A 25,949-nucleotide genomic window follows, 5' to 3' on the forward strand; every position below is an offset into this window, starting at 1 on the left:
TCCTTCATTCCACTTCTGTGCATATAAAGTTCCGGCTGCCTGTTGTCGCATTATTCCTAGTGAAAAGGCTTTGGCTATTTTAGGAATTATCAGTTTAAACATCCTTTTCAATTTATTATACACCATTTCCTCCAAAACCCTTCGCCTTATCACAGGACCACCACATGTGGCGTTGCTAAGCTGGTTGTCAGGGGAGACATGAGTCGGGGCCACTGGAGGTTCCATAAGTAATTCCCCTACTAATCTCCTCTCATGTAAGATCTCATACCTTTGGGGGTAGCCGATGTCTGTAATGTCTTTGGTTCGTGCTGGTGGATCGTTCTGATGACATCCGGGTCAGCGCTGAAGAGTTCCTGGTCATTCTGCCAGAAGTTTCCCGGGGACAGCAGCAGGCAGCCATGTTCAGGAAGCAAGCCTCGAAGCTTCTTTAAATTGGGCAGGAGATCTGTTACCTGAAGGCAGATTTCTTCCAGACTTTTGATTCTGGAGCTGAAAGGGGGGGGGGGGAGAAAAGCCAAGAGCTGCAGCAGATCAAGAGAATCCGCAAATGGTCAAAGCAGAAATGGACACTGCAATTCCACTGATTATTCATCCCAGTGATTCAGAAAGAGGCCACAGATATGAAACACATTTTTACAAGTATCCATCAGTTCTCTGAAATGGCAAATTGCCTGTGAGCTCTCTTATGCCTATGGTTATTTTATATTTATATGCTCTACTGTTAAAAATTATGGCCTGGGCTCTGGTGGTTTTCCTTTCAGAGATATTCCCTCTCTATGGTCATTCCAAAACACCTTAGCCAAAGTCATTTTTCCTCTTCTCCTGCTGTTACCATGTCACCATCACTTTTGCATTACTACCCACATTGTCCTCAAGTTCCCAGCCCTTACATTTGAGGTACTCCACCTCTTCCGTCTCTCACTGTTCCCATTCCTTGCAACTCTGCTCTGCAGACAAGCAAAACTGCCACCAAGGGACTCATGGTCAGCTAACAGCTTCAAAAGCAGGTAGGTCTACCCAAAACAAGGGGAAGGAGTCAGCAATCCAAATCCAAGTTTTGCATCCAGCACAAATACAGGATACGTGGACTGACCGTACAGAAGCTGAGATACATGGTTCCAAATATCTCCACATACCGCAGACAAGGTCAGGAACAGAAAGTGCAAACAGAATCAAGGCTCTTGGAGCTCTGAGTCAAAGAGCGTTCGTATTTATTGCTTATTATTATTATTATTATTATTATTACACTAATCTACTGCCCTTCATCTGAACATCTCAGGGTGGTTCACAAGATGAAAAATACTTTGTACAAGATAGGAATGCTGGATCCCTGCACCAGCAAACACCGACCAACATGATCAGGAGCATATTAGGATAAAGCCCAACTGCTTTCCTGCTAATGTGTGTTCGTCCTAAAGAAATACCAAGTGGCTCACACTCATTGCATCCAGCTCAGATATAAGCTAGAACCTCTGACAAGAACATTTAAGGGTGCCACAGTCAACCATTTTTATCTGGTAAACAACTTGGGTTCTGCAGCAGATCGTGAAGACTAGGTTTAGTTTATATAATTTACAGCTCTCATAACAGTATTTTGAAGAGATGGCATCAGATTAACAGCTTGGGAAAGGGAGCCAGGCCAAGGGAGTAAAGCCTCTGACCCTCCTCTGAACAAGAGAAGCTCTCCACAAATACAAAGGTCAAGAGATCCCTCTGAAAAGCCAGGAAATCAGCAAGTCTCAGGCTGCCCAATTCGGGATCCGATACTCTTTATGTTCTACCAGCATAATGAAGTGCCTCACATATTAAGCACGTACAGTGGTACCTCAGGTTAAGTACTTAATTCGTTCCGGAGGTCCGTTCTTAACCTGAAACTGTTCTTAACCTGAAGCACCACTTTAGCCAATGGGACCTCCTCCTGCTGCTGTGCCGCCAGAGCACGATTTCTGTTCTTATCCTGAAGCAAAGTTCTTAACCTGAAGCATTATTTCTGGGTTAGTGGAGTCTGTAACCTGAAGCGTATGTAACCCGAGGCACCACTGTACAACCTTGCCTATAGGCAGCTGGCTGTACACATGCTAAATGTGAGGAAAAAGAGAAGGGAGCTGTTAGCTAGCCCATCCTCATTCCTAATGGGAATCTCTCTTCGGGAGGCTCACTTGGTGCCTTCATTACATATTTAGGCACTAGGCAAAAACATACTTCTTCTCCCCCGCCTTTGGATAATTATGGCCTTTTAAATGGGGGGGGGAGGTGAGGTATTATTTTGTTTGTTATTATTTTATATATTTTTGTGTTCTTATACCGTAAACCGCTCTGTGATCCTCAGACAAGGCATATAAATTTAATAACAAACAAACAAACAACTGAGGTCCACCTACCCGTCTTGCAGGGCATGGTTTCTGATTTCCTCCACTAGCTGGAAGACACGGGAGAGCGGGGAACGAAACACATCAACAGCCAGGAATGTCTTGGGCCATGGAGAGACAGTGGCTTTCACCAGGACCTGCTGAATGTAGGCTACAGGAGCACCTGTGTACTGGGAGGGAGAAAATGAGATCGAGACAAATTTATGACAGGAGACCAAAGTTGCAGCAAAGTACTCCTCAACCAGCTGCTTTCCCTATGGCAGTTTCTATGTGCCATTTGTTTAGCTAACTGCATCCAAGCCTCTTCGTGCTGCAGCTCTTTTGCTACAAGGGTGGAATAGAAGCTCAATGCAAAGAACACAAGCTTCAGAGCTATTCTGGGCCTTAGGAATATGAAAGGCAATACCGATAAAAATATAAAAATGGTGGCTGTGTTTTCTCTGAGCTAAGCCACCCCAAATGCTATCAGGCTCCTCCTCTTCATTTCATGCATGCTCGTTGCACACACACTCCGTTCTGCCCGGACACTGAGGTCCAGTGCTGAGGGCCTTCTGGCGGTTCCCTCGCTGCGAGAAGCCAAGTTACAGGGAACCAGGCAGAGGGCCTTGTCGGTAGTGGCACCCGCCCTGTGGAACGCCCTCCCACCAGATGTCAAAGAGAAAACCAACTACCATACTTTTAGGAGACATCTGAAAGCAGCCCTGTTTAGGGAACTTTTAATGTTTAATAGATTATTGTATTTTAACATTTTGTTGGAAGCCACCCAGAGTGGCTGGGGAAACCCAGCCAGATGGGCGGGGTATAAATAATACATTATGATTATGATTATGATTATTATTACACTGTGGTAGTAGCAATAGTAACAGTACCCAGTCAGGCCTCTCGCTTGGCTCTCCTTGCTGGTGGGTTGGGTAGGCTGGAGGCTGTGTGTAATCCTTCACAGGGGTGGTGTATTCAACAGGTCCAGTGCCAGGCAATGGGAGTTTCAGCAGTGGGTAGCTGCAAGGCAGAAAACAGGCAGCGAAACATTTTTAGGCAAGCCCAAGCGATGAAATCAAAAAATGGGCAAAGACTTTACGTTCTTTCTCCCACCCTGAAACTGAACATCCATCACAAATGCCGGAAGAGAACTAAAGCGCAGAAGGCGCAAGGAACAGCCCTGTGGTGCTTTAAAAGACCTGCATATTTTTGAAAAGCAGCATGAGCTTTTGCAGGCAAGAGCATTGCTGAGGCCTCAAAGCAAACAGATTCCACTTCAAGGCAGTCCCGTCCCATTGTCACACGACTCTCACAGATACAGAATTTTCCTGTTATCTGACCTTCAGCTACTTCTGCACTTCCAACATTTCCTTCAACTGTGAACTAGCGAAAAATGCCAAGGCCTTTTCTAAAGATAAAAAGAATGCAGTATTGCTCTGTATGATTTAAAATACAGGGAATACAGACTCTGAGAACTCTGGGAATACACTCCTCACCTCCCTCAAATTCCTTCCCCTCAAATAATTCCTTCAGGCTGCAACAGCAGAAGTAGCTATGGCCAAAATTTTAATAGGCAAACCAGTTTGAGAAAACAGACTTTCTGTTAAAAGAAAATTAATTCTGGCTGCATCTCTTCTGTGTCTCTTCTCTTGCAGCGGTTTTCCATACGAAAGAGAACATGATGTTTTCTCTTGCTGCCAAGTCCTATGGCAAGGTCACAACTCTGTTTATTAGTGACCAATACCTTCTTACACTCATGCCAAATGTTTCATAGCAGCAAGACACCGTTGCTATAACACTGCCCAGCCACATGACTACCTAGTCCGGCATTGCAAAGGCACTCCAGGACTAAAGGAGACAAAGAGAGCAGGAAAAAGTTTGGACAGAATAAAATATTTCTTCCTCTTTGAAAGTTAATGGAAACAGGAGTACATCCCACACAGCTTCAGAGCTTTAGTAAGCAGCCAAGCCTACACAGCAATGAAAGAATAGCCTTTTCATGTCAAGACATTTTAGCCCACTACTGCAATTCTGCAACCTCTCAAAATATCTGCTAACCCAAACCACAAGTATTGGGGCATTAAGTCAAAGGTATCTAAACTTGCCCCATCTGGGTGTTCTTTGCAGAAATGCAAGTTTCCTCCTGGGCCCTTTGGCCTCTCCTCAATACTTTCACAGCGTTTTTGAAATGAAAATGCACAACCATGTGGTCCACTTGAAGACAAGGCGCACATGGGTGGATACTGCAGAAGAAGAGACTTTACCAGCAGGCCAGGACACAGATGCCGGTGAAAAGGATGATAGGGATGGGGCAGGAAGCACACAGCAGCCCGTGGTTGTAGAATGCCCGTGATATCTTCTCCCGCAGTCTGTCAGTCAAGGTCATTCTCAGCTGTCCATCAGCTAACTGCCATCCCGGAATGTATTAATTAGGGCAGTTTCATCAGAGTCCACCATGGGTGGCACTTCAGAAAAGGCACGGCAAGCAAAACAGAATTCTGGAAGGGAGAGAAGAGAAGGCAGCAGCTGGTCAGTGCAACGGGCAAACTGTCGCCAAGGGGCACAGAGATTCCTTTCCCACATTAACAGTGCCATCCTGTGCATGTTTACTCAGAACGAAGGCCCACTCTGTTCAGTGAGACACATGCTCAAAGAAATGTGCACACAAGACTGCAGACAAAGAGCACTCCCGCAGGGAACTCTCATGCCTGACATAAAAACCTTTTATGTCTTGGCAAAACCCTCTCATTCACAGAAAATGGCACATGAATCAAACATCAGTGTACTACATTTTAGGTACAAGCTCCAGGGGCTTACAATGGACAGTGGTGCTCAGACACGGGACTCAAACCACACATGAGATACCGGGATTTATCAAGTTTTCTAAACTTGTCCTGGTTTTACAACCTTTCTTTCCTTGGTTTTCCTTCCAGATCTTACTTATAGCCCTTCTCAGAATTATTTTCCATTTTTCCCCTCAGTGGCCTTCTGGATTTATGATTCCCCAAATGAGAAAGCACATGATTTCTGTAAGTGATCCTGGGAACTTTGGTGTGTGCGGCAGGTCTAACAGCAACAACAACTTTGGAGGAGCTGTGTCTGCCTGTTCTATTGGGCTGCCAATAAACCCAGGAGGAGGAAGGGCATTACCTGGGCTGGTCTAGTTGACCCGACATCAGCAAAGGCAACATGGCGCAACTAACCCTTGATTGCTAAGCAGGTCAGTTGAAACCTAGGAAAACAGCTGTGCCATCTGACTCTTGCGATCATTACAGTCTTCAACCTTGAATGCAGTCCATTTACCACCAATTGTAACAGAAATGGCCTTGAAATACCAACCAGAAAGAGGAGGAAAAGCAAATACAAAGGAGACAAAGTGCCAACATCACTACCAATAATTGATTTTAAGATATCAGGTAGCAAAGATCAGGAAGCAGATGGCATCATTCACATACTCTCCTCCCACAACACATGCTGATTATCTGCGAAACCACTAACAAGCCAAGCTGTATGAGAGACGACAGAGACAACAGTTTGGCAGAACAGCTACGCTTGAAATTATTTGTGCTTCGCCATGTGGGAAGGGAAGTATATTTCCCACCCCCTCCACTTTAAAGCAAAAACAAAAAACCATAGCACGCTACATGCTAGTAAGCACACAATGTTCCTTTATTTCCACCATCATATTCTGATAGGGTGTTGGATAATAACGCGTGAAGCAACATCACACAAACATGGTCTTCTTCTTCTTCGGCGATCACTCGTAGCCGAGTAAGATTGTCTTCCATAAACACAGTTTAACAATGAGTCCAGTTACAGGTGGGTAGCCGTGTTGGTCTGCCATAGTCGAAACAAAATAGAAAATTCTTTCCAGTAGCACCTTAAGAGACCAACTGAGTTTGTTCTTGGTATGAGCTTCTTTCTGAAGAAGTGTGCATGCACACGAAAGCTCATACCAAGAACAAACTCAGTTGGTCTCTAAGGTGCTACTGGAAAGAATTTTCTATTTTGTTTTAACAATGAGTCCGTAAGTGACTGTGGAGGCCAATTCTGGATCCACATGTCCTTCCAGGTTGTAAAATGCACCAGGAAGAGAATTCAGAAACTAAGCGCCCCCTTATTTGTCAACACATTTGCTGTTCCTATGTTTGTTGTGTAGATGTGAAAGACCCTGAAAGTAACAAGTTGTACAGACATGTAGAGCTGGGTGTAGCCAGGGAACTTTAGATAATATTCACAGTGGAGCCTTGGGTACCTCCGAAGGCCAGCTGGTGAGGAAGCCATACGTCAGTGGTAAAAGGCCCCAGGCCTTGATTCCCAGAAGCTCAAGTTTAAAGTATTCTGGAAAACATATTCCTCTGCCTGGGACACCACAGAGATGCTCCCACTCAGAGCGCATGATCCTGGGCTGGGTATGCCAGTGGTCTGACTCAGCAGAAAACAGTTTTATGCATTTTAGAATAAACCTGGACAAGGTCAGGGATCAAGAGGTCAATTTTGTCATGGAACTGCCGGGAGGGAGGCTGGAACCTGGGGAGGGGTTTGGGCAAGAAGAGGCTGAGCTGTTAGGAGAGACAGACAGGAAGCAGGAGAGGCAGGAGACAAAGAGTTAAGGGAAGAAGGGTCTGTGGTGCAAAGGATCGAGTAATGCCGCCACCTGCATACTTCCAGCACAGATGAGAGAGGGCCGGTTCCCTTGGCCATAGAAAAGAGGGGTTTAAAGCAAAGAGAACAGTGGAAGAGGAGCAGTTTTCCCAAGCTACTTTGTTGGCAAAAGAACCGGTATCTGCTAGCGGACGATTCAGACGTGTAATGAGAGGCTCTGGACTGTACATATGTATATACAATAAAATACTGCAAATAAACCTGGAGGAGGAGCAGCAGTGTTAACTTGCAGGGAGCACACTAACCTCTTCACAAATTTGAGGTTTTTGGGACATGGGTAATGAAGGTGTTGATTTTTTTCCAGTTTCTACCAGGCCACATTTAGACAAGGTATTGTCAAGGATGTTACATGTGTGGCCTTTTACCTGGGTCTTAAAAGGATCATCGTCTTAACAGCTTATCAAAAGCTTACACAGCAGAAGAACTGAAACCAAACCAGCAACAACACAATAGTGTGATTTGGTGCTTAGTGTTGAAACAGCCTTGATTATAGATCTCATCAAGAGTACTACTTGTTTCCCCTCTGCTATCAACAGCAATTGCTACTCCTAAGAAGACAGAAACTGAGCCAGGAAAGCTAGGAGCTAAATGGCACCTTGAACCTAGGTTATGGGTGCAACAACGGAAAGTCTAGGCACACCTTTTTAATAACAAGTATACAAAGCTGAAAATGAATAAACTGCAGCTCAAATATTACGTTCATTTTTCACATGGTCTAGTCTAGGGGTCAGTAACCTTTTTCAGCCGTGGGCCGGTCCACCGTCCCTCAGACCATGTTGTGGGCCGGACTATATTTTTTTTTGGGGGGGGGGGAATGAACAAATTCCTATGCCCAACAAATAACCCAGAGGTGCATTTTAAATAAAAGGAAACATTCTACTCATGTAAAAACACGCTGATTCCCAGACTGTCCGAGGGCCGGATTGAGAAGGTGATTGGGCCGCATCCGGCCCCTGGACCTTAGGTTGCCTACCCCTGGTCTAGTCATTCCCCTGCCCACCCCCTTAATATTCTTAAGAGGGTCTCTTCTCCAGTCTTCAGAGGGTAGCTGGAAGTGGGGAGGCAGAAAAAAGGTCCTTCTTTCCTTCCACTCTACAGTTTTAATGTGAAGTCTTAGGTGCAGTACTGCGCCCAGAGCTCAGAAACTGCTTGCACTAATGAAATTCCCTGTCGCAAAATGCTCCTAGAACTATGGGAGTTTTGAACACTGCTCCTAAGGGGCCAAAATAATGTTGTTTTCAGATGACTCAGCCTTCACAGCACTCTTCGAGGACGCTTTACAGAGTCTCATCAACTGTTTTGCCTAAGCCTGCATGGAGATTTGAGGCTTCACATGGCAGAGCAGAGTCTCAAATAGAGACGTGCTCTCCTCCCACGCCCACATTTCCAGCATGTTCGCATTCCTGTCTTAGTGACATCTATGCTGGCTTGCTAATGCCCACAGAATGGCAGGATCCTCGAAGACGTGTTCTATCAGGCACCAGGCCCATTGGCAACGTCAACTGTGCCATATAGAAATCCCTTTCAGACAACCACAGTGCCTGGAGATAATCAGTCAGGTCCTATATCCATAGTGACCAGAGGAGGAATGACCGCTGGGAGGAGCGCAAAAATGCCATGGCACACCTGTGTCAGCACAACCTGACACCTTCTTCTGCCCCACCTGCAACTAAACACGTCTCTCCCATATCAGTCTCTACAGCCACAGCAGGCGCTGTGTACCTCTGACGATTTGACTTCACCCCCAAAGGCACACACTCCTCCGTTGTCTCCCAAGACAAGATGCCAACCAACAAGCTATGGAGACCAGGGAGTATCTCGTAACATTACTCCCAATACCACCAAGCAAACCTGAAATTCCTAAGCAAATGTGTTACATTTTCTGTATCAAATACTGACTGACTGTAAAGACAGATGGGATTAAAAGCCTGGGAGAAGAAAACAGGCTATATAATATAAGAGGCCTGAGAATACAGCTGGGTGAAATTCAGGCTTGTGAGATCTACGTATCACTGGAATCCCAAGGTCCACCGACAATTCACAGGATGCTTATGAGCACATCCTCAGCCCAGGAATTTGTTTTCAATCCCAGAACTGAGCTCACAGCACTTTCCCCATGCTTTCTTCATTTCAGCAGACAGACAAATCACTCTGCCCTTCCTCCACCAGTCAGCTTGGCAGAAAGTTATCATTTTTTACTTGCCTGTGCTTCCTTGCTGACTGCAGAGAAGAGGCTTCTTCATCATGGCTGATGTGGAAACGCAGGCTACCGAACTCTTAGCAGACTAGTGCAAAATGTGCAGCTACTATCTTTTGTGACTTATTTACCTTGCTACCATGCTCAGGTAAACAAATATGGTCTAATAAGGGAGATGGATACAGAGGATACCCAAGTTCAAATATCAACTCCACATAATCTCACTTGGCAAATGTTCTTGCTTGGCAATTCCTCTGCCACAGCCCATTCACCCTTCCCTCACTCATGTCTCCCATCCATAGGCTGGCGGCTGGGCTGCCCCTGCCACCCCTGGGTGCCTAGGCAATGGAGAGCCCCCCCCCGCCCTGTCTTTGTTCTTCCTCTTCCTCCTCTTTGCGGTGATACCCTTATGCCAAGACCTGCCATCCCCCCACCACCACGCCCCCCCCCCCCCCCGCTTCCTGCTAGAGTGGTCAGAGCGAGGAGGAGGAGGAAGGGCCTGCGGAGGGTAGACCTTGGCATCACCCACAGTGGCCTCTGCTTGCAGGGTGGAGCAATGGCACGTCTGTGTCATTCAGGAGTTGGTTCATGCCAGGGCTCAGCGCTGGTTATTGTTGTTGGGGGCTCCAGAAAAAGGTGCCAGCACTGCGCTCCAGCACACTCCATCTTAAAAAAAAAAGACCTGGTTCTTCCTAACGTTAAGTTGGAGTCTCCTGTCTTGTAATCTGAATCCACTGGTTCAGGTCCTACCCTCTGGAACAGCAGAAACAAGCATTCTGTTCTCCAGGGTAACCATACCCAATACCCAAAACAAAATAAAAAATAAAAAAAATCCTCCCAGTAGCACCTTAGAGACCAACTAAGTTTGTTCTTGATATGAGCTGTCGTGTGCATGCACACTTCTTCAGATACACTGAAACAGAAGTCACCAGACCCTTATATATAGTGAGAGGGTGGGGAGGGGTATTACTCACCCATTCCCACCACCCTTCTGAGTATTACCCCTCCCCACTCTCTCACTATATATAAGGGTCTGGTGACTTCTACCCTGTCAACAAAAATTGCTGAAGGCAATCCGTAGCATTCCTGAATTTTATTAAATTTGGATCCCACCCTTCCTCCCAAGAACTTTAGCTTTTTGTTATGTTGCTAGAGAGAGTAGCTCTAGATGGGTTCAGTACTGTACTTTGCTGGTGCTTATCTGAATATTTCATCTCAATGTTTGAAAACAAAATTGTAGCATTGAAGCTGCAAAGGTGTAATTTGCTAATTTGCTTCACCCACTTGGGAAAAGGGCAAAACCAGAAAGCAGCTGGTTTGTTCCTTTAAATTGCAATCAAGTTAAGTGAAATACGAGAATGGAGAGGTACTTCGCTTGAAGTTATCAAAAGCCATCTGAGGAGAGTTAAAGGAGAAAAACAAGGAAGAGAGAAATGAGACTCCAGGCTACTCTCTCTGGCAAAACAATTTCACAATATAACAGGCAGGAAGAGAGACCCCTAATGTATGTCAATATCATGTGAAATGTCACACAAGATAAAACACTTATTTCTATAAACACAGGTACTAGGCAAAGGGTAAAGAGGGTAGCATATCATTCCTGACAACCTTACCCTCTCAAACCATACAAGTCAGGGGCAATCACCATCTTGGGGTAACAAATTCCTATGCACTGTGCAAAGAAATACTTTTTGTCTGTCCTGACCCTCCTCCTCCTTTCAGTTTCACTGGGGTGCTCCCAGAGTCTAGTGTTATGGTGGGTGGGTGTGAAATGTCTCCATCTGTTTTCTCAACACTATACAATTTTATGCACCTCTTATCATGTCCTCCCCTATTCTGCTTTCCCCAAGACTAAATGGCCACAAACTGTTGTAACTTTTCTTGCAGGAGAGTTGTCACAGATAACCCTGCCCTTTAAACAACCATCCCAAAGACCATCACAGCACAGAAAGGCAAAAGAGTTGTACTTTGAATTAGGATTTTCACTACATCATTTAAGCAGACACCAGCAATCCCCTACATACTCCAGACATGCATGTCTCTGATCGCACAAACACTTCTCACCTTCCTTAGCCAGCCATCATCACCTCATTCTCACTCCTGTCCCTAGGGATTAATTAACTTGGAGCAGTTAATCTCTATATCACTGAAATAGTCACCCTATAAAGTTCACTGTTGCCCACTTACCCCTATGGCTTACCACAATAAATCCATGAAGCATCACCTGCCACAACCGCCCCTCTTCTAACCCCAAAGATGTCAATAAAAAGATGACTTAAGAACCAGTGGGCCTTAGCTGCCCTAATTCCTTCAGCAAACGTCGGCGTATTTTCATGAGTTCTCAGCTTTAGGTTAGCTCCATTTGAAAATTGCTGCGCAAGTCAGTTTCCTAGAGAAAAAGTTCGGTTTTGGAAACCAAGACTGTGAACTTAACAATGGCCCCACTTTGTATGGTAACAGAGTGAACTCCATAATACCAATACACTACTGTTCTCCTTTTTCGTTCTCATGGGAAGCACTGTGCCCTTGCAATATATAGGTACACACAAAAGCAAAGTGAGAACAGAGCTCTTCCTATGGTCATAACTGAAGCACTTGTCACTGGAAGCCCAACGATCTTTGCAAATTCTGGCCGACCAGTTAAAGAATTTGAACTTGAAGACCTCTCAGCACTGTGGCTTGTTCTCTGTTCTCTGTAGTATGTGTTCTGTTCTATCTAGTGACACCCTTAGGTTAGTAAGAAGGGAGAGAGGAGAGGAAGGAAATACTGAACTAAATAAAAAATCCATGGTTCTCAGCAATAAACTCTTCTTCATAGGAGGTTTTTAAGCAGAGGCTGGATGCTTTAGTGGAGATTCCTGCATTGCAGAGGGTTGGACTAGATGACTCTTGGGGATCCCTTCCAACTCTATGGTTCTATGAAATGAAGCAAGGTCCACAGAAAGAGAAATGTAGTGCAGGCGCAGCTCTCACTTGCTCCCTTGTAATAAAGCAGGAACACACAATGGAAAGTAAATTCTAACCTGTTATTGCTGATTGGGAGAAAAGAAGCAGTTACACTGAAGCTCATCTGCACTATCCTTTTTAATGTAGGTTTTGCTGGCAGGTTCAGAGCTACCTTGCGTTCTTCCATCATCAACCAAGTAAGATGTAATACCAAACCCCCACTGCACAAGGCAGTGATGGAGCTGCTTTGGGCCTTGAAAAACACCAGTGAATCACCAGCAATACAATCTTGGCCATAACAGTAAACAAAACGAACAAGGCAAATGTAAAGTTCTCAACAACTGAACTACTCATGAACCTCTCTTTGTTTATTCATATAGCAGCAGCAGAAGTAGCAGCAGCTAGGGAGTTCACCTACAAAGATGATGTAACTAACACCTCAAATTACAACTTCAGTTCTAGAAGATAAAATGTGTGGTGGAGAGAAGAAACGTGTTTCAGAATCATCTCTCTAATGGAAGAGAAAGGCCCCTTCACAAAAGAATTGCAGTATTGCAACAGCAAAATTTGGAATCAGCACAGTTTAAGCATTTTATCCAATCAGTACTACAATTCCATAGTAGGTGGAAATAGTTTCCTAACAATTAAAAGACTTAAGGCAAATCCGTGGATGATAATGTGTTCTCATTAAATTTCTATTATTATTTCAATACATTTTGTTCTACTGCAAATTTGAGGCTGTGTTTTAATTTATCAACACCGCTGATTCTTAGATATTATTGGACTGTGGGCTATTATGACCAGTATGTGAAAAACCACTTGAAAAGCTTCCAAATGAAAAAAAACTGTACCTTTTAGACTTCAAGACCAGGGCCTTGAACACATGGAATGAAAGGGAAGGGTTGTTGCTGGCTAGCAGGCAAATTCCGTATCACGAAGATATTTGTGCGTCAGAACTACCATTCAGCACCAAAACTGATCTTGCAGAACAGTTCTCACAAGCCATGGTTTCTCTAGCACTAAGTTTCACAGAACATGTGCCAAAGGTGTTTGCTGAACAACAATTGCAACTATTCCCAAAGCACTACCACACTCCAAATTCGGAAACTGTAAAAGGACAGTGTCTATAATTTTGACTTGTTTAACAATATCTCTCAACCTCTCATGAACTGATGGTTGATACCTGTATGAACTGAAAAATGCAGAATGGTAGATGTCTTAAAAAGCGATAGTTTTAAGCTACACCAAGATTCCTTTCCCTGTTAACATTTTAACTCCCTCAACATATACCACAGAACTTCATCACGCCATGAAGATTTCTGGGGTGCAAATGAGGGCCAAGCAAAAGACAAGGACTAGTTACTCTGCACAAACCAAGAGGATGTCTTAGAATACAGTTTAACAGTGACCAGAGCAATGTACTTCCCAGTTTCCATTTGCTGGTGAATTGCAAACCATGGTGTGTCAATTCAGATTCACATCAACCACTGTTAAGCTTCCAGAATCACAGTTTGGCTGCTGACTCAACTGAGCATTTAAAATTTTCAGTTGCTACAACTGGAAAGGCTACTGCTATTACTACCAAAGACCTCTCTATCACAGTTAGAAAGCATCAGGAAGGAACATTATGGTTACAAATTACTAGGCCAGTAACCTCATCCAAATGCTTGCTTCGAGAAGCCTCTGTGGAATGGTATTGCAATAATAGCAGATATTATTCCACAACAAGGTAACATAATGTATGAGACTTTTGGGGGGAGGGAAGATGCTAGAACAGAAACTGCAGAACAATGTGGTGTTTTATTTCCATTTCATAAGTTCATTAATAACAATCCATGGATGCTAGCTGCAAATAGAACCAGTTCACTTTGTGTAAATATAAAGAAAAAGGGTTTTAAGTGTTAACCTTATGGCATTTGATCCCAATTAAAATTAAATGGTGCAAGAACTGACCTTTTGTTGAGAGAATGCTCAGAGCTAGGGACCTACATACAACAAGGGTATTAGAATATTGAAGTTTTTAGAATCTGTGCAAATTAGTACTATGCAAAATATGAAACTAGAGTTAAATTCCAGAGATGACATGCAAGGACCTGAGAGTGAGCGAAGAACAAGAACTCAAGGGCTGGGCCAAGCGAAGGCAAGTTGAAGCAAGAGACAAAGAGGATGTTCATGAGATGGAGAAAAGATTAGTACTGAGGTCGGCGATCAGGGAGGGCAGAAATGATGTGGAGATAAAGCGGGGAAGAAAAAAATCACTTTTGTTGTTTACAAAACTCCCCTTATGAAGAGCCACACCATTTGAAACAAACTGCCATCTGATTCTTGAGCACCATTGGGTGAATAGGAGAAATGCAGGTTTAACCAATGAAGTATATAAATAATTGACTAAAAACATCTCTGCATCACTTCACAAACTACTTTTGCTGCATTCCAGAGTTCCCAATACACCTGAACAGCATTTGTCACTAACTAATTTAGCTTAGGTAATTTCAGTAATTTCTGAAATGTTAAAGAGTTTGTACATCAAGATTTGTTTCCTGGGACAGATGAATAGATGCTTCAAACCTAAAGATGTCGCTCCACATGCAGAAGACACCCTCCATTCAGGGAAAAGCTACAGAATTGTGGCAAAAATGAATGATACCGAACACAAAGACCTTGTGCTTGCTCAAAATCTGATGAAAACTCTATGCATATGGAAGAGCTCTCAAACTTCTAACTATCTTACTTTTCAAATCCTGGATTAGCATTTTTCCACTCACTGATCTCTGGACCCAACCCAATGACTTCATCCACAGGATTTCACTCACAAATCCTCAGAGGAGAAACATTGTTTTTTTTAGCGGTTCTTCTTTTTATCTTGAGTCTCGTCAGGGGAAAAGGGAGGGTATATATAAATCTATAACAACAATAATAAAAGATTCACTATGTAAGGTGCTGAGAGAAACCTAGCATCTAGTAAAATTATCAACCTTATAATGAACTCTGACTGAAGTTAACAATGTATTCAATAAATAGCCCAAACGCTTAGCTGTGCATACATTCCTTCCATGTATTCTCTTTGGTGCCTGAGGAACATTCTTATTTAGACAACCCTTCCCAGATTAGAAAGTTTGAATGAGTTTTAAATTGTTATAGCTTATTCTACTGTGGTTTTAATTTTCTATACGTTTTAAATTATGGTTGTAAAATTTTACTCATAATTTTTTTCCTTGTAGACCGCTTTGGGGTTTCTTCTGTAATCAAATAGTATAGCCTATTTTTTTTTAAATAATACATCGCCAGGACCACCCTGGCTAAATAAAGGTCCACCACCTCAAAAAATGTACAAACACACACACACACACACACGGCAGTGCACAAGAAATAATAATCAATAATACACATATAAAATCAGCAATGTTTTAAAACCAAATATACATAAGTATGCTATATGTATGGATAGACTTGCTGGAATAAATATTAAAAAAATTCCTTCCAGTAGCACCTTAGAGGCCAACTAAGCTTGTTATTGGTATGAGCTTCCGTGTGCATGCACACTTCTTCAGCAAGTGTGGCATAGTTTCCTTGCATATTCAGTAGGATAAGTAGATTGTAGAGGGTTCTTAATTCTAAGACCCTTAGGTATAATGTCCAGATTCTTGCATTTAATTCAGAAAGAAGATGTCAGTCAGTACCTGTGCAAGTTTCTTGGTGAGGCTCATGGACTTCCATTTCATGCAGCTCAATGTGGTGCCTTCCACAGTTCTAGTTGCAGGTAGGTAGCTGTGTTGGTCTGCCATAGTCGAAACGAAACAAAAAAATTCCTTCCAGTAGCAACTTAAAGACCAACTAAGTTTGTTATTGGCATGAGCTTTTGTGTGCGTGCACTCTGAAAAAAGTGCTACTGGAAGGAATTTTTTTTATTTTGTTTCGACTATGGCAGACCAACACGGCTACCTACCTGCAACTGGAATAAATATGTTTTAGCAAGGATCTAAAACAGTTTAGCAAGGGTGCATGCCTGTTAATGGGCAGTTCCAAAGCACAGGTAGGTGCTGCCATATCAAAATATTGATTTCTCAGAGACTGAGACATCGTGCAGAGTCACGGCAAGGGTTTGATTTTTATCCCACATTTTCCCAGCCTGGCACCATGTCTCTTCCATACGAAATTATGGCTAATCACTATTTAAAAAACATAAAGAAAAACCCACACATAGTACTGTGCTTAAGGGGAGTAGAATAGAAAGATCATAAATATTTAAATGCAGGTCAGAACACACTGTGAAGGTTGCCAGCATGGTATCTGTGTGCCCCATAGAGGCCGTTTTAAAGCCCACAGGGTTCCGGCCCCACAATAGATTGAGAGAAGCATTCCTATGCAACCAATATAACAGGTTGCAGTGTGTGTGCACTTGGTTGTGGTGCCCACAACAGTTTAATTGGCTTGCAAATGTTCCCCCAGGCCCAAGAAGGCTGGTGATCCCCGGTGAACTGCCACCCTGAATAGCAGCAATGGAAGTGTAGGTTAGTGATTAACAATCCATATTACCCTTGGTTTTTGAAAATACAAATACAAAAAAGCACAGTTGTAAATTCCACTAGATAAGAGCCTTGAGGATAATGGAATTTTCTGTCTGAGATAACAAAAAATATATGATAGAAAACAAGGGGAATTTCCTTTTGTGAACTCCTGAAGAATGTCTCTCTTTCCATTTGCCTCCCTGCTTCATGCAATACATTATTTCCTATGGGAGTCCTTAGGGCTACACATCTGTAGTATGCAAACAAAGCAATCACAGATATGGCCAACAGCACTTTCTGTGGGACCAGAAAAAGCACTGCAGCAATTGTGAGAATGCCGCTGGCTTTCTCATAACTGCCCAGTTCAAAAGCAGCTTGCAATGCATACCACAATCAGGATCACCTGCATGCAACATGCAGTGCAAGCTATAGAACTGACACTAGATGTGTACACATAGCACAGTCCCCTTCCACGCTTTGACTGCTTTGCCATGTACACAGGCAACCTTGTTTTCCCTTTCATGTTCCACAAAACAACTGTCACCACTGCTTCATGACTATAGTATATTATTGGTGTTTTGCCATGGTGAGTAATAGGGCTCAACGCTGAGCCAAATCAGGAATATTCAGAGGGTCAAGGATGAGTCCACTACACACAGCCAAGGATTGCTGTGAGTCATGTTGGATGGGCCCAGAGCGATCCCTCGCTGTCAGGGGATGGAACATCTGGCAGGAAGAAGAGCCAGACTGAGCCCTACCTGGCTGTCTTCCTGGGAGAAGGTAGGCTCAATGCCATAGCTCTCCACCCTGTTCAACACCCCTGCCATGCGTGACCAATGCCTCCGTAAAACAGCATAAATCCTGTAGAGTGTGGGTACTGCTTTGCAAGCTGCTTTCCTGCAGCACTGCACAGGATCAGGGCTGTTAAGCAGGAGGATCCAATCCTGTGCAGTGCTGGTTGCTGCTCCTTCATGATCAGCTTCCCACTTGTGGAGGAGGAGCACTGTGCAGGATCAGATAATCCTGCTTACCAGCTGCAAAGCAGGATGATCTTATACTAAAACAACACTGGTGCACATCCCCCCCCCACAAAAAATACCCTTTTTAAAACCTTGCTTCCTGTCCATAAACCAAACCAGCTGAGACCTACATTCTTCCTCCTCAGGAAGATTTCATATTGCATCAAGACCCAGATCCATATTTTACAAGGAGAAATGTTATCACTCTGCCTGCCCTCAAGGCAGCATGATGTGAAGTTCATTTCAAAAGGGAACATTTGCATGTTACTTAATGGTTAATATAATTATTATGTCATCAGCTAGGTCTTGACAAAGACACTACATTGTTTCATTACTTTTAAATATAATAGATATAATTTTAAGATTTCTATTCTGCCTCTCCTTAAAAGAAAAACCCATGGTTGCTGAAGGCACATAAAGACAAACATCATAACTGATTACCAAAACTCCCCCTTATTTGCTTTCACAACTGCGAGGAATTCTATCATGTAGACCTGTGCACTTTTTTACTTAATCACACCGATACTCCTGAAAGCCAAGTTTCTGCCCTCACTGACTCACAGGGTTGCAGGGAATGTATTTGAACACACACTAGGAAAATGTGACAGTGAAAGCAATGACTCAAGAGTGGAGGTATAGGGTATTGCTAAAGCAACCAAAGTGTACTTTCTACCTGCTTCATGAAGTAAGCCATTTCCTGTTAGCATCATGAAATAAGCTGTTCCCTGTTAACAGACACAGCATCTCTTTGAAGGGAAAAGCGTCTTAGCGTACTGACCAACAACCTGAGCTACGAATCAAGATGTCTGTGGTTCAAAGCTTGCCTCTGCCATGAACACCCTCGGTGGCTTTAGGCAAGCAACTGTCCCTCCACAGTATGGCAGATAGTAATTCTAACATACTTTACAGGTCTGTTGCGAGCATTAGCACTTAGATGTCATGCCTGTTTGCTCAGGATTTGCGGAAATACAGTAAATCTGATGTGAATCTAGCAGTGCTGACAGTACTGCACTTGTGCTATACTATTTTAGTTTTGTAGTTTTTAGATGTTAACAATTTTACTTCTTACTCTGCTGCACACTTCTCTGGGCTCCTTTAAGAGGAAGGGCAGCACAAAAACACACAAAAAAAATATTACCATCCATTGTAAAAGAAGAATGGCCTGGCAAACTTCTGTGTGTAAAGCTGAGTCCTCTTTCTACTCCAGTCAGAAGCAACATGACAGTCCATGCTCATCCCCCTACCCCCAATGTCAAACCTATGCATGATTGTTGAGAAGTAAGGAGGGCTTCCTCAAAGTACAGACAGCCCTGCTCTGTCACTTCCTACATCCTTAGAGCACATTGAAGACTAAACTAGTTTTCACCCGATACTGAGTGACCTGAGGCCTTGTTCTCACATGGTAAGCATGTGTTTGGGCTGTAAGTCTTGATATTCAAATACTCCTCCACACCCATTCACAGAGCAAGCTAAATAAATCACTGCCTAATGGAGAGAAAACAAAATAAAAAAAATTCTTTCCAGTAGCACCTTAGAGACCAACTAAGTTTGTTCTTGGTATGAGCTTTCGTGTGCATGCACTTTCTAAGAGAAAGTTAGACCACTGCCTTTCTCCCTGACATGCTAGTTTTCAGCTACAGGGATTTGTGTTAGCATACTTCAAAGGGTTAGCTAGGTTAATCTGTGGCACTAAAAGCAAAAAGTCTTGCACTGTCTTAAAAAGGTTGACACAATTTATTAAAGCATGCACTTACGTGGATTCATCAGAAAGCTTATGGCACAATAAAATGTGTTACTCTTCAATGTGCTACATCAGCTTTTGTTACCATATATTGCAAGGGAGCTCAATAGCTTCACTTGGCAGGCGGGGTATAAGGGTATAACAGGGCATAACAATTTATTAGTGACACTTACTGGTGGGGAGAGAAGTGAAGCAGGAACATCCTGCAATATCACCTACCTAACAGGGTTGTTATAAAAAAAAAAAATTTAACGGACAGACCATACACTACGCACAAGTGTCCTCAACTCTTAAGAAGGGCGGGATTTTAAAAATGAGACTGGTTCGTAAACACACGTATAACCTCCTCCTCAGTCTGCCGCTAGAAGCCACCTGAGTATGAGGCGATCATTTATAAAACTATGCATTGCATGCAGAAAGTGGATAGAAAGGAGTTTTTTCTCCGTCTCCCATAACACTCCTGTAGATCCAAGGAAGCTGAAGGTTGGAAGAGGAAGGTCAGATAAAAGAAAAGACTTGCAGTGCACAGTTAAACTCTGGAACTCCCTTCCACAGGAAGGGGCAATGGCCAACAACCTGAATGGCTTTAAATGATGGTTCATGGAGGAGGAGGAGGAGGAGGAGGAGGAGGAGGAGGAGGAGGAGGAGGAGAGGGCTATCAAAGGCCAAGGCGGAGGCTGCGCTCTTCCTCCACAGCTGGAGGCAGCGGTGCTTCCGAATACCAGTCGCTGGGAATCACAGGAGGGGAGAAACTTTGGCGGTTCAACGCCCCAAGGTCGGATCCACCTGCATATCCGTTGCCTTGCAAGGGGGTTGGACTAGATGACCCTCGGGACCCCTTCCCATTCTGTGGGAAAGCGCTGTGGCGGGTTTTCCCCCGCTCGGCCACTGCGGGAACAGGATAGCTGGGCTGGGTGGGGCACCCCCTCGGGCCTGATCCAGCCGCGGGGCTCACCTTACTCCATGCTTAACCTCTCCCCCTCCCCCACCGCAAACCGCGCCCTCCTCCTCCTCCTCCTCCTCGCGGCCTACTGGCGCCCCCCCCCCCACGCCTCGCCCCTTCCCTCAGCGGCGTCGCCACCGAGAGGAAGGCCGTCACCTCACCTGAGCGGCGGGAAGCGAGGACGCGGGAGGAAGCTTAAAGACGGCCGGCTTCCTTCTCTCTCTTCTCTCGCTCTCGCTCCCTGACGCCGGCGGCTCCGCTCGCTCTCCTCTCGCGCGCTGCCGCCTCAGCCGCCGCTCCGCCTCTTTCCCCGCCTCGGGCCTCGCGAGCGCGCATGCGCCCGCCCCTCACGCTCCGTTCCGCCGCACCTGTGCGCGCGCCCCCGCCCCTCAATCTCCTAAGCCACGCCCATCCCTCGACTGCCTCCCTCCCTGGATGAGAAAACACGTCACGACGCCCAGCGTCCCTCTGACCACTATGCGCACGCGGCGCTTCCCCGCCCCTCTTCTCTTCAGCTCCTCCTCCCCCGCCCCCCCCCGGCTTTTCGTTCTGCTAAGCCACACCTTCCTTTCCTCACGTCCACGTCCTAGGCCGGCGCGGAGGATGAGCGTCACCCTGATCACTACGCGCATGCGCCAGGAAGGAACGCGCTTTCCTTCCCCGCCCGCGTTGGTCCATCCAGTTCAGTGTTGTCTGCACTGACTGGCAGCTACACCCCGGTATTTCAGGCACAGCTCTCTCGCAGTCCAGGGGTTGAACCTGAGACCTTCTGCATGCCAAGCAGGTGCTCTACCACTTAGCTAGGATCATTTCCCTTAAAGCAAAGCAGGATTCTAGTCTTCACGGTTCTAAGTATAAACTTATTTTTTAATATAAAAAAGAAAGCACCTAAGATTCCAGTCCTCATGATTCCAAATACAAGGCAGCTTTAAACAGGAACATGGGAAGCGGCCTTCTACAGAGTCCATAATCTCTGACAGCTCCAATTCTAATATATATTTTTTTTCACTTTTAAAAATCCAATTTGCCAACATCCATGATGTAAGAGAATGTACCAGAGGCACCAACAAACACAAATCCAGCTTGATTTCAGATTAAACTTCAAAATATTCACAACAATTTACAGCGATTTTATCTTCATTCCTTTTTCCGGCATTTTTTGTTAAGCCAGTGAATAAACTGCCGCACTGTGTGTTACGAGCTACTATTGTCACTCAAAAGAAAAAAGAGAATTATGCCAGGTTGTGCCTGCTTGCTTGTGTGATATATAAGGCGCAGGCTAACATGTCTTCCATCTATCTGCATGTGGGACCTTGTTGTAGCAGCCACCCAAGACTGCAATGGGCATCACTTGGAAGCACAGTTAAATAAAGGCATTTCTTAAGGAAACTGGTTAGTTTTGTAAGATAGCCCACTCTAAAATGTTCTGCTCTCAAGGATGGCTACCAAGGGGGAATTGGGTGTTCTAATTAGTTGCAGGTCCCTTCTAGAGTCTATCCAGAAGAGTCAATCCCTTAGTTGACAGTTACAGGTAGGTAGCCGTGTTGGTCTGCTCAGATTTGGAAAAGAATAATTGTCTAAAACATCTTGATAAGCTGCTTTCCAGAGTTGGTTATGACCCAATTCCATATAACACAGTGTAAGAAAATGTTCAGTAGGTGTTAAGAGAATTATAAGGTCTAAGATATAAAATAAATGTTCATAAATGTACCAGGCAAACAGATACATAAATATATAAACCACATGTCTGAAACAGTTACAGGTAGGTAGCCGTGTTGGTCTGCCATAGTCAAAACAAAATGAAAAATAGACAAGATCTCAAAGTAGCTGTCTTACTGCAAAGGAATTTCAGAAACAGACTGGAAAGAGAAGTTGCTCATACCAAGAACAAACTTAGTTGGTCTCTAAGGTGCTACTGGAAGGATTTTTTTTATTCTTTATTTTGTTATGTCTGAAACAGTGCAGGAAAATAATCCTGAAGCCATTTGACTCTCCCAAATTGACCTCAAATATTTTTCAGCAAGGAGGAAGGAAATGGGGAAAACCTCCCCAATGGCTCTTTGTTCACAAATCCTGTCTTAAGGGCATATCTGTATATGAATAGGGTGAGCCTATGATCCTGGATTCAGGAACTGAGTACAGTATTTGCCATCACCAAAGAATGGCCAGACTGCTCAAGCAATGCAATCAGTGACCATTATCAGGTACCCTGGCAAACAGGATTTCTGTTGCAGACCGCCTCCTCTGTTGTTGACCGCCTCCTTCTGTGATGTATGTATGATGTTTCGGGGGGGGGGGGCAATTTCAAAAGCCTATATAAGAGCTTGCACACCAATGTTCTGGTTTCCTCCTCCCTCCTGCATGTGGTGAGTGGGGGGCCCTGTTGCAACAGTTTAATAAAGATCAGGTTTACTTGCTGCTTTGCTTCTCAATATTCTCTGGGTGGCCTCTGTTATTTTCTCCTACTGATAGAGAACCTACATAAGGACTCCATATGGGCTCTTGGGTACCCCGTAAGGGAAAGGGAGCAGTTTTTTCTTATGACAGTAGGCACAGTAAACAATTTTTAAAATATACTTTTAACTGAGTGCAGTCGGGTAGGGGGGAATTGAGTGCAGTCTACTCTTGCCTTAATTGTTAGCTGCCTGCATTCTGTGCGAAGAAAAGCTGCTGGGTTTTGCTATAAGCAGAATCTGCTGCTCTTCACGTATACGATAGAGCCTGAGGTTTCAGGTTGCACAAGGCCAGCAATACATTAAGCCTCTTTAGGTTGGAAAAAACAAATCTAATCTCTCCATCCCTGTTTCAAGTCTACCATAATTATAAAACAATTCCCCCCCCCCGGAGTCATAATAATGGTGTAGCCCGGGCAACACCAAACAGCCTTTTCCTTCCACCAATTTGTATGACTGCCTCTTTTATTCAGAATTAGATAAATCTAAGCCTTCAAAGGTGGGGCATGTTATAAATCAAAAGTAATAAATGTCTGAGAGAAAAAGTATGATGAATCAACAGATTCCAATTTGTAGCAAATAATTTCTTCTATCTGGAACAGTCTCTTGTCTGAAACCTCAACACTTGTTCTAAGCAGTGCAAAGCACAGCCACCCATGGCCCTCTTCTCCATAAATTTGTTCCTCTTTTAAAGCTGGTGGCCCTCCCTGACTCTTGTGGGAGGGAGTTCCATAGTTTAACTATGCACTGCGTGAAAGAGGACTTTATCTGTCCTGAATCTTCCAACATTCAGATTAGATGGCTTTCAAAGTGTTATGTGTTGAGACACAAAGCAACTATCCTTCCATACACTCCACACCCAGCTTCTCCTAGGTTTAGCTGTCTGACAATAACGGGTGGGGTCGGAGCCCTGTAGCAAACTCTGAGTGTACACATCATTCCTGTCTTCTCACACCTTTACTGAAGATGTGGGAAGAAGTCTGGGCACCACAGTTCAAGAAGGATACTGACAAGCTGGAACGTGTCCAGAAGAGGGCAACCAAAATGATCAAAGGCCTGGAAACGATGCCTTATGAGGAACGGCTTAGGGAGCTGGGTATGTTTAGCCTGGAGAAGAGAAGGTTAAGGGGTGATATGATAGCCATGTTCAAATATATCAAAGGATGTCATCTAGAGGAGGGAGAAAGGTTGTTTTCTGCTGCTCCAGAGAAGCGGACACGGGGCAAAGGATTCAAACTACAAGAAGGAAGATTCCACCTAAACATTAGGAAGAACTTCCTGACAGTGAGAGCTGTTCGGCAGTGGAATTTGCTACCAAGGAGTGTGGTGGAGTCTCCTTCTTTGGAGGTCTTTAAGCGGAGGCTTGACAGCCATCTGTCAGGAATGCTTGGATGGTGTTTCCTGCTTGGCAGGGGGTTGGACTGGATGGCCCTTGGGGTCTCTTCCAACTCTAGGATTCTATGATTCTAAGTCATCCATCACAGCTGTCAATATACAGAGCAACCAACGTTCCCTTTCCTGCAGCAGGTCGGAGACAGAATGTCAACACTGGGTGTCATATTATGGAATAATAATATTTATACCCTGCCCATCTGGCTGGGTTTCCCCAGCCACTCCCGGCGGCTTACAACATATCTAAAAACGTAATAAAAACACCAGTCCTTCAAAACCTCCCTAAACAAGTTACAGGTAGGTAGGTAGCTGTGTTGGTCTGCCATAGTCAAAACAAAATAATAAAATAAATCCTTCCAGTAGCACCTTAGAGACCAACTAAGTTTGTTCTTGGTATGAGCTTTCGTGTGCATGCACACTTCACTGAAACATAAGTCACCAGACCCTTATACAGGTTTTCCACACCTATCAGCCAATCCCCCATTCCCACCACCCTTCTGAGTAATACCCCTCCCCACTCTCTCACTATATATAAGGGTCTGGTGACTTCTGTTTCAGTGTATCTGAAGAAGTGTGCATGCACACGAAAGCTCATACCAAGAACAAACTTAGTTGGTCTCTAAGGTGCTACTGGAAGGATCTTTTTTATTTTTTACTTTGTTTTGACTATGGCAGACCAACACGGCTACCTACCTGTATCTGGTGAAAGTTTGTGGGCAGGTAGGGTCTCAGCCTGCATACTAGATGGAGCAGGTAAACAGCTGCTCTGGGCACAGAACTTACCTGTACCTCCATGGACAGCTGCGAGTCCAAAATGACTCCTAGGCTGTACACCTGGTTTTTCAGGGGCACCGATACACCATTCAGGACCAGTGAGTCCCACACATCCACCCACCCACTGTCCCCCAAGAACAGTACTTCTGTCTTGTCAGGATTCAACCTCAATCCATCAGCCAACTGTATCCAGACACTCACACACACAGGACCTTCACTGCCCTCACTGGTTCTGCTTTGAAGGAGAGGTAGAGCTGGGTATCACCTGCATACTGGTGGGCACCCAGCCTAAATCCCCTGATGCTCTCTCCCAGCAGCTTCATGAAGATGTTAAAAAGCATGGGGGAGAGGACAGAGCCCTGAGGCACCCCACAAGTGAGAGCCTAGGGGTCCGAACACTCATCCCCCAATACCTCTTTCTGGACACAGCCCGGGAGGAAGTCCGTACTTGGCCCTTGGGAGACTTTCCTCAAGCTGGGCTCCACATCCCCAAGCGAGACCCTTCAGTGGTCCTGCTTCGAGTCTTCTAGTGCTTCTGTATGGTGATAATCATAGAATTGTAGAGTTGGTAGGGATACCAAGGGTCATCTAATCCAACCCCCTGCAATACAATGCCTCTTGCTTGGATGGAGGTGGGACTCTCTTACCTCTTACCGTGTGTGTGTGTGTGTGTGTGTGTGTGTGTGTGTGTGTACGTCTGGCAGCTGGCTTTACACAGCTGGAATGGAGCCTCCTTCGCAAAGGCAAGAGTCACACCCATTGGCTCAATCCACTTTGCCTCTGATCCCGCTCACCTCTGGATTATGGCCCCCAGAAAATGGCTCACAAAGGAATGTTGACCTCAGGCTTCAAATGGTCCCCTGCTCCTGCTTCAGCAGAACCAGAGCCCACTTATCAGTATTTTTTAATCAGTGGGGAGCCTGTCTTCCATCGGTGCCTGGCTCTTCAGCTTGCACACTCTAC

At 44.6% G+C, this 25,949-nt stretch overlaps 1 protein-coding gene across 1 annotated transcript in view; it reads right to left on the reverse strand.

Moving 5' to 3' along the window:
- SCAP (SREBF chaperone) overlaps positions 1-20,614 on the reverse strand; it is a 47,510-nt gene extending 26,896 nt beyond the window's left edge. Inside the window, exons 1-5 of the mRNA XM_033164979.1 lie at positions 20,529-20,614; positions 4,613-4,846; positions 3,239-3,368; positions 2,382-2,539; positions 269-489 (exon numbers count right to left, since the gene is read on the reverse strand). Of these exons, the coding sequence (XP_033020870.1) occupies positions 269-489; positions 2,382-2,539; positions 3,239-3,368; positions 4,613-4,734 (631 nt within the window). The 5' untranslated portion in view covers positions 4,735-4,846; positions 20,529-20,614. The remainder of the gene's footprint in view (positions 1-268; positions 490-2,381; positions 2,540-3,238; positions 3,369-4,612; positions 4,847-20,528) is intronic.
- Positions 20,615-25,949: the final 5,335 nt, after the last annotated feature.

The sequence above is a fragment of the Lacerta agilis genome, chromosome 12 (genome assembly GCF_009819535.1).
Source record: "Lacerta agilis isolate rLacAgi1 chromosome 12, rLacAgi1.pri, whole genome shotgun sequence".
NCBI lineage: Eukaryota > Metazoa > Chordata > Lepidosauria > Squamata > Lacertidae > Lacerta > Lacerta agilis.